Raw genomic sequence first — 14,884 nt, 5'->3', positions numbered from 1 at the left:
AGTATAACGGGTAAATAGCACATAGTTTTCCCCTTGCCACTCACATCTTTTGTAGCCGCACACGATGATGTGGCCGTGCCCGTTTTCCCAAAGCTACCTTGCGTGCACCCGCGTGCATGCTGGTGGTCTGGCACAGCAGGGAGCGTAAAATATGTGAGTAAAAGTTAAATAAAAAAGGCAGCAAATTCAGGGTGCGCAAATTTACGTGAGTAAACATGGTATATTAAAAATGGTATGCAGTACTATGCAAATGGAGGCAGCCAGAGCAGGATACGCACCCCAGGCTTGTCACCAATCCTCCAGTAGCAGCGGAAGATCTCCCCCAAGATTGGGTTGTATGGCTTCTTGGCCACAGAGCTCTTGCGGCCAGCATGAAAGGCAGACAGGTACCACCGCACCACCTCCACCATCCGCTCCTTTGGGTCGTCACGGTCCACTATGCTGTGGCCAGCCAGACGTCCCATCAGCGAGTAAAATGCACGAGGAGCAACTTCTCACTGACGCCTGCGACAGCACATGCTGCCAGATGGCTTAACTATAGGCACCAAGAGGCATGAACGCAGTTGCTGCACATAGTGGCTAAGTGTGGAAAGTTTTTTTTGCCACACTTAGCTATGAAAAGCAACAGTGAAAACGGATCCCCATAGCATCTCCCTACTTAGTCTTGCTGATGTTACCCATGAAATTCCCCGCTACCTTCACGGCAGCAATGCTGCTCAGTGACAGTAGTGACCGAAGAAAGGAGACAGACTTCATTGCTGCATTCAGTTAGAGAGTGTGCCACAACCAACAAGGTGGAAGCTTTGCTCTGAACTTATTTCACTCATCATAAACACTACTGTGTCCATAAAAGTACAGGTGCCTCATGAATTTTGAGATTCATTTCAGAAATGATGCACAAGAACTGGGAATGCTGTTGTAATACAACATAAGGAGGAGGTCCCAATGTAAAAAATTGTCAGAGGGATCTCTTAAATAACGAACAAAAGATATGAGCCAATGCATAGCAGGTGATGATCAAGGGAAACAAGCATGAATTAACAGACCACTAAAGGACACCAACGAATGGCAAACACCATATAAATTGGAAATGGTTACAAAACGCACAAAAGTCAGTACCCACAAAATGAATTATTCGAAAATAGACAATGAGAAGCAGCATCTCAAAATATTGGGCAGTACTAATAAAACAATACAAATACACAGGAGTAAATAGAAAAGAGACACTAGGCGCATTATTACATTCAACTCACCAACAAGGATTGCATCACTGCACATGGAAATGGTCTTGGGGCAGGACTAGTTATCACAATGTGTGGCAAAGAGTTTCAAGCTGATATGCCTGAGAATAATATGCTTGCCACAGTAAAGTTCACACAAAAGTAGATTTTTATTCTCAGAAAAATCTCTTTATGTTGGAGTTAGGCAAGCTCTTGGTATACATGTGACTGGGGCATCATTTCTCTGAGGGCGATACACGAGCAATGATAGCCTGAGGGAAGCGTTTGGCGTGCGGACAGTACGGCAAGATTATAATAGGTAAATGGGGATACTGATGCTCTTAGGTGATTCACTGCTATGATACACACTGCACGATTTTGCATGCGCTGTATTGGGGCTAGGTAGGCGGGTGGAGTATTATCCAGGGCCTGCACTCTGACCTGTGTGCTTTATCCTTTTAAACGCTGCACTATGAAGCAATGTTACAAAAATGAAAATTCCTACTGGCAATTCATGCATGCTTTCTAAATTAACCGCGACAATAAAATGTAGCCACATTTAAAATGACTAAGGACATGTCTTTACTATGCTTCATTTTTGGAATGTTGGCATTTCAGACATACAAAATACTAATGTTGTCTGAAATAGCTTTTACGGTCTCTGCAGTGCAAATTGCTTGTTTGACATCTGAAGACATTACAGGCAGCAATGTCTAATTATAGACAGCAAATCAGAGAAAACTGCTATGCCTGAATAATTATTCCTGTCTGTGTACGGGCTGTATCACATACAGCACTTAGAAGCTATGGTAGGCAGGAAGAGATTTTTGTGAGCAATGGCTTCTACAGCATAGTTAAGATACACAAGTCCCACAGCGGCCCATGCGTAGCTCCCTTCCATGATCATATGACCACCCTCTGCACGTGCTCTCGTTGTCTTCATCGTCTTCAGGTGGGGTGCATGCTTGGGGGAGTAGAGAGGGTGTGAGACAACACCATGTATGCACCCTGACCCTCGCTTAGTGCCATCTTTGCCTTCATCGGGTGAGAGAAGGTTTAGGTTTATGAGGGTTTAACGTCCCAAAGCGACTCAGGCTATGAGGGATGCGGGGTGAGAGAAGAGATCGTGAGATGTCCCCCAACACTTCAAAACACCCCTCAGACGCCACACATAGCTGGGAGGTGACAGCCCAGACATATGGCGGGTCCACCATACACAGAGTACGCTTGAGATGCTGCCCGCGAACGCACTGCCTGAAAACATCCCCAAATCTGTGCCCACACATTTTATAGACACAATGGGACAGCATTTACGCTAATCGGCCTAATGCGGGAGACTCTAAAAATGACCCACAGTGGCTCCGCTGTGTGATCACAGGACCACCCTCTTGATATAGCTCGTGCTGCCTTCATCATCTTCAGGTGGGGTGCGGGCTGGGGGAGAGGACAAGGGGGGGGGGGGGGGGGGGGGGCACAATCAAATGCTGCTGCGTGTTCCCTGTCTCTCCCTTAGGGCAACCTTTACTATGATCAGGTGGGATGCGTGGATGTGAGACGTCCCAAATGCTTCAAAACACATTTCAGATGACGCATGTAGTCGGGAGGTGAGAGCCCAAGGACATGCTCCAACATACCTAGCATGCACTTGAGACACTGCCCACAAATGCGCTGCCCAAAAAGTGCCACAATCCTGTTGGTCACATATTTGTTAGGCAGAATGGGAAAGCATTTACACCAACTGGTGTAATGTAGAAGACCCTAAGAAAGAGTATTGCCAGTCTTTGAATTCTGCTACAGTCAAACACCAATGTTCCTAAAACAGAACATTTGCATAAAATCAGACATGGCAGTAATGAAATTACAGTAATTAAATTACTTTTCTTAATAATTTGTACGTAATTCATTACTTTTCTAAGCTGGTAATTTAGCAATGTAATGAATTCGGAGCAGTAATTTCACGGCAAAGGTACCGTATTTACACGATTGTAAGCCAACCTATTTTTCAAAAATTTAAAATCCGAAGTGGGGGGGGGGGGGGGGGGGGGGGGGTTGACTTAAAATCGAAGCCAAAGCATCCCACCATAAATAAAGGCGAGACAAATGAGATATCAGTGCACGCTACAGCATGGTTAAATTTTTGTTGCGTGGCTCCATCCCATCGCTCTTTGTGCTGGCCTTGAGCAGCTGCTAAGTCAACGCGCAAAACCGGCTTCCCCAACCCGCGCGAGGCAGCCGATGGTGGCTGTTGATAAGCAGCAAACCCCACCAGCGCACTCCCCACACGTGGCTGCGGATTGCGTCTGCTAATAACCGGCGGTGGCCCGATAAAGCTTTCACGTTCTACTCTTAACAGGCTTCGTCCAAGTTTTTTTTTGTTTACTTTCAACATCACACTCGCCGCTCCCTTGAGTTGATGGAAGGGCCGTTGTTCCAATGGCGGCGGCACCCCCACTCAAAAACGCAGCAGCGCCGAGGAGTGTCAGTAGCCGACGGAAAAGCCGGCGCCGCTCACGCATAGTTTCTTTGGCTCTGACGCATTTGACTTCTGCCAGCCGCGTTTCACAAGTTTTTAATGTAGAGCTTCGTCATTCGTTATTTGTGCTTCGGGTCCGGTAAGCGACCGGCGCTCATTCATGGCTACATTTGAGATGGCTGTCATTCTTTACGCCGAAGAAACGAACAACTGCGCGCCGGGCCGCAAATTCGACGTTCGCAACGGGTGATCAGGCGTGGCAGCTGCAGCGGGGCCAAATTTTCAGTTGTTCCACGTGATGTCGTGATGTGGCTGTTTGCGAAGTGTGGGATTTCACTGCACGACGATGTTAGAATGACAAGTTGTGGGACCGCAACAGCGATCCCGACAGCAGCGCTAGTGAGGACGATGGCACAAGTGTGGATGAGTAGTCCAATGACTAATACATTTTCGTTTTGGAATGTGCCCGCGGGCGCTCCCGTGCTCAGCAGCCGATCGCGGCTGGCGATAAGCGGAGGCCGCAGGTCAGTGCTGTTGCGTTCTATTACTAAAGGCCAAGCGTAAACGACCTCCAAGATTTTTTTTTTTTTTTAGAAATGTGAAGTGGGGGTCGACGTACATTCAAATTGACTTACAATCGTATAAATACGGTAATTAATCACTCGTGAAATTACTTTTACTGAGTAATGAGTCCGTGCTCCTTCTCGTACTGGCCAAGCTTTAGCCTCGCATTTGCGAGGTTCAGCGTCTTGAAGGCAAGAGAAACGAGTGGCCAGCAACAGCCAGAGCTCCAGCAAAGCGGCGCAAGCTGACAAGAGGTGATGTGCACGCGGGCATTGGCACCGCCTAGGTGGAGAGTCTATAGGACTGCTGCGCATCTTCCAACACTGCATAAAGTCGCCCAAACAGACACGCCGCAAGGCCACCGGAGAGCTCCATGACCATAGCATGTCGTATTGCACCTATGCACAGATGCACTGGGGGTGCTTGAACAAGTACTTCCCACTAGACTGCTTCATGTGCCATATAAACGCATGTAAGGGCCGCACCCGTGTATGGGCTGCACCCTGTTTTCCCTAAAAAAATATTCAAAAAAAAAGGATCCATGTAAGGGCCGCACCCAAACTTTCCACGACCCAGGCGAGAATTGTCAGCTCCGCCAGAGAGCAACGGCACGCTTCATCGCTGAAGCCATGCATGCGCACAGGAGCTTCCAGGTGCCGCCCACGGATGGCGCTTGTGGCCACGGGTCATCATCATCATCGTCAACTTTTTCCTCCACCGCGAGATCCCGCTATCCATATCGGCATCAGCATCACCAGCTTCAGCTTTTTGTGGCTGTCAAAGGCATGGGAGTTGCGGTAGCATGGTAGCTCACCGTAGTTGCGGCTTTCGTGTGCTGCCGCTGAGCGTTGAAATTTTTAGCTCAGTGGGCAAGCATCTTACTGGGAGTTTGCTCTCGAACACGAGAAGCGTGCAGCGGGCAGTAAATTCGACGTGAACGAGAAGTTCGTTCGACGATGGTGTAGCCAAAAGGATGCATTGTGGAACACAAGCTGCAAAAAGTGCGCTTTCCTGGGCAAGCCGTGCAAGATTCCCCCGAACTGGAAAAAAACTGCTCTGCTATGTGCTGGAAGTGCGGAACAATGGCTACGCGTTGACAGCGAACATGCTGCGCGACTCCTTGTGGGATGAGCATGCACAGGACAGAGCACCAGCTCGGAGTCTAAGGACTCCCCGAGTGACAACTGAACGCAAACGCTGCTCATTCCCTGATTGGAGTGTCTTTACTTTTTTGCAAATCTTGCATATGGGCCGCACCCCGAAAATTGGCCCTTGAATCTGGAAAAAAAAGTACAGCTCTTACACGCGTTTTTACGGTATACTGTCACGTCGCCGCACTGACAAGAAGTTTAAACTCTCACCTAGCAATCTTGGTTTTGAGTTTTCGGGAAAACTAGCTTCTGTGGCTGGATTTGAAGCCCTATTTTTAACTAAAGGGCAACATAAGCAACAGCGTCACCACAACATGCAGTTTATTGCCGCCAATGTGCCTCCATAATGAGTCAACTGAACAGCAGAATTGGCAGCTTGTCTGTGCCCAGGCGCACTGCCGGAACAATGAACAAACAGTCAATGCACTCCTGCTCTTTACGCGGATAACAAGTTCTTCAAAATCCAAGAGGGTGGGACCATATTATGCATTGAACGATGAATTTCTGACTCAAGAGTGACGCGAGAAGTTGACCTCATCTACGACAACAAAGCGGGTGTTCAATGTACAATGGTTACCTTTCTTCAAACAGCGGCTAAATTTCTGACTTTGAAGCTCAGTGGCGGTGCAAACAAAGCAATCTGAAAATTTGTAGGAGCTATGGCCAATGCGCAACTTTTTCGCGTAGAAACAAAAAGGGCAATTTAATTTTGGAAACTAACTGCAATGTAATCTCATAACCTTTTTAAAGGTTTCTAGGAAAGTAATTAGTAATGTAATTTAATTTCTTTTCAAAAGTAATTTTGCCATGTATGCATAAAACTCACAGCGGCTTTAGTTTATTGTTTTTCTTTCCTGAAATCACCATTTGTCATTACGTTTGCTCTGTTTTGTCAATTTCAATGTTTTTTTCATGCAAAAGGGCTCCACAAACACTTTGCTGTGACAGGACCCAAAATACGTCTGTTTGGCTGTAATAATTCTGATTTTAGATAAGTTGATGGTTGCAATGTTCACCACAACCATTACACAGTATATGAAAAAAAAATGTTCAAATAAGGGTGCACTTTGAAAGGAAATAACTGTTTCATGTGTTATAATTTTGAAACAGTGGCAAGTAAATGGTTAATGCATCACAGCTTCACAGATGCCATTTAGGCCAATGTTTCAGTTTTCCACAACTTGAGCATGACAGGTTGCTTGAACCAAAAAGACGTGTTTCATTCCACTGAAAACAAAACTTTACTCAATGTTTAAAGAGCCCCACAACATTGGCAAAAAACCAAGATGCTGCAACCAACTTGGATACCGCAGCCTAATACACTGAAACAGGAAGTTAGCTTGGTACTGCAACAAAATGAACTGGCAGTCAACTCCTATTCACAAAAAAAAAAGTTTTCTACCCAAGGCACAGAAATAGGGTGTAATTCCTTGCAACAGTGCAGAAGACCAAAATGCCTCTGGACAGTGGTCTCTATGAAAAACAATAGAGGAGCCTTCAGGCAATCTCACCTGACGAAGATGTCTGGATGAGCAAAGAAATCTGCGTACATCTCCAAGAGGGACCGTCGCTCCAGTATAAAGGTGGGCAGAGTCACTTTTGTGAGGTCCATGCCAATGCGCACTTGGGAGAGGAGGTGCGAGAAAACGCTCTTCTGTCCCTCCAGGGAGCCCACTGCAAGGTCAAATGGTAGCACATGCAGAGAAGAGCACAACTCCATTTCCTACACGGGAAGCTTGCGACAGCTTCCAAGTCTACACTACTGCTGCTCGAGGGCTAGGCTTTAGAAACAGCAGTTGCATGAGCCAGAGCTCTCTCGACACTTGAAAGGATGGTACGCAGAAAGGTGATGATATGATAATCACTGTGTGCTGTCGTATGTCAATGCAGCAAAATAATTTCTGCATTGTGATTATCCAACCATCCTTTGGCACAATCAATGTTAGCATGACTGACAACTTCCCCGTTTCATGTCTCATGTAAAGGGCATCCTGTATCTCAGCAACTTTTCTTCTGCTGCAAAGACACGCTAACACAGGACGTCGACAATAGAAGAGACTAAGAAATGAGTAAATGCTTGTCAGGACTACTTACATTCATCTTCAGCATCATCTTCATAGGCAGCTGTGAATGACAAGAGCAAAAACATCCATCAGAAGTGTCCTTTGTACATCACAGACATTATGCAGCATTAATAATACTGTGGCCAATTAATATTTAAGGGCATTTAAAGGGAGACACAGGTCTTAAGAAGAAAATTTTTATTATAGATGTCGCAATAAAATCAGGTGTGCATAGGTATTTTGTCCTCCTGTTTTCAAAAATACAATTAGTGTTAGCATATCTCAATTAGTTCCCATATTATGACAAAATAACTGAAGCCTAATTGCATAAATTCTTATGGGGCGTTAAAAAACTTTCCCTCAAGGTTCTTTGGTTCCGATAGAAATGAAACTGTAGCCCAGAAGTTCTCATGGGTTTTGCTGGCTATGCTGGCTTTGCCGCACTATGCTGGAGCCGGGAGTGGCAGACAGCCAATGAAAGCTTGACAGGGCATTAAGTGATTCAGCAGTGCACAGTCCGGCCAGTTGAGTGCGTGAATGCGGAGCGTCTGTTTTCTGAGTGCACTGACGGGGGGGGGGAGGAGGATCCCTGGCACATGTTGAAGGCTGTTGGGGTTCCTTGAGGCAATAAGTTTGAGATCCCCTGTTGTAGCCAAAGTCCTGCCATGCAGATCTATTTATATTGTTACTGAGGCACACCATCATATAGAAATGTTCAATTATGTCAAATCACCATAATTATGAAATATAATTGCTCACAAAATTTGATGTGTTCAACTTGGCCATAAAAAATAGCATAGCTCCACAGTTTAGGTATTTCTGAATTCAACAGTATAAGATTAATTGAAATTGCACCAGAAAACTTTAAAAAAAAACTTCCATAAGGCTAGTCACAACGGAAAAAAACAAAAACACAAAGCTGATGATCACATTTGAAGTGTGCATGCCAGCCATTCAGAGGTCGCAGTGGAGGCCTCAGAGAACGGTAGAATAGATTTCAGACCAGTGAGTAATACCAGGGGAGAGAGCCAGCTTTTGAACAAGACCAAGATGATGGCTATCAGGGACACAGTTGCAGCAAGCAACGGGCACAAAGTTCTGCTGCATTTTGCTCAAAAATCACCCTTTTGGGGTTTTGGAGGACACAAATATATTGATTTTTTGGTAGTTGGGGGTCGAATTAGACCTTGAAACTTTGTAGAGTGGGGACCTGCCCTGCAGCCCCGTGTTTGCTTTCCCGCGAGGCACCGTGCAGTAGCAACCTCAACTCGAGGAGGAACGCATTCCCTTATCAGTTACATTAACTGGCAAGGGAGGGCGCCATCGTCGCTGCGCGTGAGACTGCTTGAAGCCCGCGCGCGGGAGAGGAGGGCATGAGGCTCTTCGGCTGGGATCGTCGGGGCGAGCGGACGTGTCGCTCGCGTCTCCGCTCTTCGTCGGCGGGGCGAGGAAGCGACGGGGAGACCCGCTCCCGTATTCTCGTCCCGTCCAGGCCGCGGAGTATCCCTTGCCCTAGCGCAGGCGAACATTCGCTCGGAACCTTGCTGGTGAGCCAGACGACCTTGATTCATTAGCGTACCATGCTGCTAGCTGGCGTTATTGTTGCTGTAGCAATAAATGCCTGTTTGTGTCAGCCAATGTGTCGTTCCTTTGTTCCCTCAGAGCAAGGCCCGCCGTGGTTGGCGTGCGCTCGGTAGCGTACGCGATCACGGGTGGGGGTCCGGGCGGCTTTGAACCGTGTCAGCCGCGATTAAGTGGGGAGAACGTATTTATCTCCCCACATTGAAACCGAATATGCTATTTTTGAAAAATTGAAATTTTCGCAATTTTTTACTATTTCAAGACTTCCTTTTTTTAACCATTTCATTTGTCAAGCCTTAAGGATAATGGCTCCACCTGTGTATAGCACAGGGAGGACCACATCAGGGAATATATGGTTCTGGGCAGGACTAAAGGGCCACCCTGTTCACCATTGCTGTGCAAACACACTCTGCTCTACCTGCTCAACACTGTAAGAAATGTGAAAAATTACTGCACAGATATTTTACGAGATTGACAGGAAGCTTCTCACCATCATACACAGAGTAAAGAGGTGCGGCCGCTTGTGAACTAGAGGCCGAGTTCATAACGTCAGTGGCGGACTTGTCAGCTGTGGCCTCAGTGGTACGAGCTTCAGCACTGCATGAATAAATAAACAAAAAAAGAAGCACTGACATCCTCAAATCCACTCCTCCACTGCTACAGAAAAGAATTCATGGATTTAAAAGACAATGCACATGAGATGGTGCTCTGTAGGTTTTTCGGATTCAGCAGAATGCTAAAACAATGATCAGTGGATATCGGCAATAAAGGCTGGTCTATATTCGTTTGGTTCATAAAACTGTCAGAAATGCACCCAAATATCACTCATATACCTCCGTGAAAGCCAGTGACAAGTCATCTACGGTTCATATACAGATGGACCATGCACGAAGTTTCCTGCTCTGTACAGTTTAGGTGTGATAACTGGAAAGTGAACAGAAAATAAATTACATAAGCGGGATAACAGTCACGCAGTGGCTCATTCTGTCAGTAACTGGGTTGACACCCTTCCTGTCCCCCACAAATATTCACATCTGGAGAGAGCAAGGTATGCTCACTGCTCTTATCACTGAGCTGGTCACAAAGCACTTAAAACAGTGCCCCATGTAACACTGCCCATGATATCCCCTGGACCCTTCTTTGTTCTGCTTTATCAAAACATTGTTTTTTTTTTTGCACAATACTTCCATAAAAGAGAGGGCAATTCATGCGCACGCTTATTTCTCCCGTGAGTAAGCAGGCCAATTATTCCCACGCAGTTTTCGCATCGCTTGTTACACAGATTATCAGGAATTACTTTTCTGGGAATTTGTTCGGGCCACCTTGCCAGAGTTCAGTGGCAGGTACATTTGTGGGACATGATCGCAGAAACATCCCGACTCCTACTTTGCAGCACACTCACAGTGGCTGGGGCATGAAGTGCGAGGGTATTGGTGGCACGTGTTCCGTCTCCTCCTGAGTGTCAAAGAAGAACTCCTCGTCTTCGTCGTCACTCGAGTAGGACACCGGTGGCACTGGATTTGTGGCAAGAAGAGAATCATCTGACCATGATGCATAAACCTGACTCGCAACCAATACAAAGTTAAAGGTGCCCTAAACCATTGCTGAACCAATGCCGTTTGTTGAAAATAAAATGGACCACTAAAAATAAAACACCACTGCCAGCTTCCTTGCAAGAAGGAAGAGAGTGGTGTGGTGCCAAATGCATCCCTGAAATGCACAGCTCACACACACATATGTCATAGCAATGAATGGTCAGCCAAGTGTCAGGAGTGTTCCACATGCTGTACCTCACTTAACGCATACACCACCACAACACCTTTCTTTTCTTCATAACCTTCTCGTTGAGACACACGAGATAAGATAAAAAAAATTCTGGCAACACTTTGCAACACATTGCCCAGTCAGTAATTACTCCCTTATCACAGTGCAGTACGTTTCAGTTGAGGCTCCTCCATAGCGGTTGCCAAAGGCTAGCCCCCGTCATGCACAACAAAAATTCACATGGACGCTATGTGACGATGTGACATTACTTAAAAGGGCTCCAAAAGGGGCTCCGAATAAAGTTGCGGTATGCCTAGGATTTTAAAGGATGGCGGTTCACAAATCTCCTCCAGCGATAATTTTAGTGAGTTTTGTGGAAGCTGAGTTATCTGTAGTCACAAAATTTGAATTTACGCATCTGGCGCCTTTCTCTCTCCTCTCGTCACTTTTTGCACGCTGAAATGACAGCGCTCCTCTGTCGGCCCAACCCACTCGGTCACTCTGCCGGCTGCCGACGAGCGTGGGAGGAGGAGGAGGAGCTTCCGGCCACGGCCATGGCAGCTGCGTCATGGCAGAGAGACGTCATGGCGAACCAATGACAGCCCTCTGCTGCTAACACAACGAGCGCTGCATGATGTGTAGTGCGCAGATTCCGGCGAAAGCTCGGCACTGCAGGTTGCCGTGAGGCGTGGAAATGCGAACTTTAAAAAATACTATATTGTAAATGATCTGTTCGCTTTTGAGGTTCTGTACATGGCATGAACACTCGGTGGCCTGTACTCTACATAATGCAGGCGCATTATAGGCAACCTCAAACACCCTTTTCAGGGACCATTTAATGGAATCGCTTATTGGCTAATTACACAAAATTACACATGGCATGGTGCATGCAAATCAAAGTTAGCGCACTTGTCAGGTCAGCTTCCATCATTATGGTTAGCCTAACTACATCCACTCCACATCCCACAGAACACAATTACCCTTTCCTATGCCAGCTATGGCCCACTTTATCTCCACAAACTTCCTAAATATTTCCACTAAACTTAGCTTTAATCACATCTAAATGCATTACATAGAAAAGGGCAGCTGATGATGCAAACAAATAGTTGCGTGGCCATGATGCTACTGTGGAATCTTGATGATGTGAATAACATGGGGCTGCGAAAAAATTCATATCATCCGAAATTTCATATCATTAAAGACGAACAAAACTCGCAAGCATGAGAAATGCCTTCACGCAGACTTGTTTACGATTGACGCGACTGATTTACGGCCACGTGACCGCATCTCACTATTTGCGCTGTGCACAGCACAAATGACTGGTGATTGCGGAGTTGGCGATGTGCAGGCAAGGCGCCGCAGCACACTGCTCGCAGCGCGTACCACAAAATTAGTGACTGCGGCGTCGGCAATGCATGCATCACACTCAGTGCTCGAGGCACACTCTTCTGAGCCACAATAGAAGCAACGAGCAAAGAGTGTTCGGAACATCCCAAAATTCTGCACACTGTACACAATGCAGTCCCCGACTAGGAATTTTAGGAATCTGTATCCTCCCGTCTTCGCATCATTGAGATTCTATTGTTGTTCTGTCAGGACCGAAGCTTCAGGCTGTCAAAAGACAGTCCAGGACTCGTAAATCCATTGATGCATCACTCTGCTATGCTAAAATAAAAAAAAAAACCTTCCGCGCCATCTTTTAATCTGTAGCTTTCAATTCATTCAGAATCCATATAAGATTACAAAAGAAAGAAAAGGATATCTAAGTGCGCGTTTATGCAAGCCTCCATCTTCTACTATTTTCCAATTTGTTTCCATATTAGGTCATTTACACAAGAATGTACAAAATGAAGGAGAACCATTCAGCTATAAAGCCATAAAGCTTCTATGAAGACGTGGAATCAGCAATGAACAAAGTAAAATCACAGTACACTGTACTGGTGGGCGACTTCAATGCGGAGATGGGCAAGAAGCAGGCCGGCGACTAGGCGGTAGGCGACTGTGGGATAGGTTCTAGGAATAGCAAGGGAGAGCTATTAGCAGAGTTCGCAGATAGAAATAATTTACGGATCATGATCACCTTCTTCCACAAACGAAAGAACAGGAAATGAACCTGGAAGAGCCCCAATGGTGAGACTAAAAATGAAATCGACTTCATACTATGCGCTAAACCTGGCATCATTCAGGATGTGGCCGTCCTCGGAAAGGTGCGTTGTAGCGACCACAGAATGGTAAGGTCTAGAATTAGCTTAGACTTGAAGAGGGAACGGAAGAAGCTAGCGAAGAGGAAGTCCCTTAACGAGTTAGCGGTAAGAGGGAAAATACAGGAATTCAGGATATTGCTGCAGAACAGATATACGGCTTTAACTGAGGAAGATGATCTTGATGTTCATACAATGGACGATAATCTGACAGCTATCATTACGGAGTGCGCAGTAGAAGTAGGCGGTAGGACAGTTCGAGAGGATACCGGCAAGCTAACTCAGGAGACGAAAGATCTGATTAAGAACAGTCAAAGCATGAGGGCGTTTAACCCTACAGACAGAATAGAACTAGCAGAGCTATCGATGTCAATAAATAAGTGCAGGGTAGCTGACATAAGGAAGTTTAATATGGAGAGAATCGAGCATGTTCTTAAGAACGGAGGCAGCCTAAAGCGGTGAAGAGGAAACTAGGCATAGGTAAAAACCAGATGTATGCGTTAAAATACAAGAAATGCAATGTCATTAGCAATATGGATAAGATAGTCAAAGTAGCTGAAGAGTTCTACACAAATCTGTACAATAGAAAATGTAATCATAGCGTTAATGAGAGAGACAGTAGCGCAGAGCAATGCATCATCCCGCCAGTAACGAAAGAGGAAGTAAAGAAAGCCTTAGGAGCAATGGAAAGGGGAAAAGCCGCTGGGGAGGATCAGGCAACAGCAGATCTGTTGAAGGATGGGGGGGAGATCGTGCTAGAAAAACTAGCCACCCTGTATATGGAGTGCCTTATGACCTCGACCGTACCAGAAGCTTGGAAGAACGCAAACGTTACTCATAAGAAATTCATAAGAAAGGAGGCGCCAAGGACTTGAAAAATTACAGGCCGATCAGCTTACTGTCCGTTGCCTACAAGGTATTTACTAAGGTAATCGCTAATAGAGTCAGGGCAACCTTAGACTTTATTAAACCAAATGCTCAGACAGGCTTTCGTAAAGAATATTCCACAAGAGATCATATTCACACAATCAATCAGGTGATAGAGAAATGCGCAGAACACAACTAACCCCTGTATATAGCCTTCATTGATCACGAGAAAGCATTCGACTCAGTGGAAACCTCAGCAGTCATACAGGCATTGCGTAATCAGGGTGTAGAAGAGCCTTATGTCAAAATACTGGAAGATATATATAGCAACTGCACAGCTACCATAGTCCTCCATAAGGTCAGCAATAAAATTCCAATAAGGAAGGGCGTCAGGCAAGAAGACACGATCTCGCTAATGCTATTCATCGCCAGTTTACAGGACGTATTCCGTGGCCTGAATTGGGAACAGTTGGGAATAACAGTTAATGAAGAATGCCTAAATAATCTGTGATTCGCTGATGACATCGCCTTGCTGAGTCACTAAAGAGGGGAACTGCAAATCATGATCAATGAGTTTGACAGGCAGAGCAGAACGCTGGGTCTAAAAATCAACATGCAGAAAACCAAAGTAATGTTCAACAGTCTAGCAAGGGAACAGCCGTTCACAATTGGCAGCGAGGGGCTGGAAGTGGCAAAGGAATACTCCTTATGGCAGGTAGTGAAGGCTGATCCGGATCATGAGAAGGAAATAACGAAGGATAAGACTGGGGTGGAGCGCATATGGCAGGCTCTCTCAGATCATCAATGGCAGTTTACCAATATCCCTCAAGAGAAAAGTGCACAACAGCTGCATCTTACCAATACTCACCTATGGGGCCGAAACGTGGAGGCTAACGACAAGGGTTCAGCTGAAGTTAAGGACAACGCAGCGAGCCATGGAAAGAAAAATGATAGGTGTAACGTTAAGAGACCGGAAGCGGGCAGAATGGGTGAGAGAACA

At 46.0% G+C, this 14,884-nt stretch overlaps 1 protein-coding gene across 2 annotated transcripts in view; it reads right to left on the bottom strand.

The window, feature by feature from the left end:
- Positions 1-14,884, bottom strand: part of LOC144125647 (oxysterol-binding protein-related protein 9-like) — a 50,625-nt gene that overhangs the window by 24,215 nt on the left and 11,526 nt on the right. For both annotated transcript variants that reach the window (XM_077659222.1, XM_077659223.1), the window contains 5 exons: positions 10,455-10,566; positions 9,543-9,649; positions 7,503-7,532; positions 6,920-7,082; positions 279-441 (listed from right to left, as the gene is read on the bottom strand). In XM_077659222.1, the coding sequence (XP_077515348.1) occupies positions 279-441; positions 6,920-7,082; positions 7,503-7,532; positions 9,543-9,649; positions 10,455-10,566 (575 nt within the window). The remainder of the gene's footprint in view (positions 1-278; positions 442-6,919; positions 7,083-7,502; positions 7,533-9,542; positions 9,650-10,454; positions 10,567-14,884) is intronic.

Source organism: Amblyomma americanum, chromosome 3 (genome assembly GCF_052857255.1).
Source record: "Amblyomma americanum isolate KBUSLIRL-KWMA chromosome 3, ASM5285725v1, whole genome shotgun sequence".
Lineage (NCBI taxonomy): Eukaryota > Metazoa > Arthropoda > Arachnida > Ixodida > Ixodidae > Amblyomma > Amblyomma americanum.
Note: the sequence above shows the minus strand (reverse complement) of the source record. Positions and strands in the feature narration are given on the sequence as shown.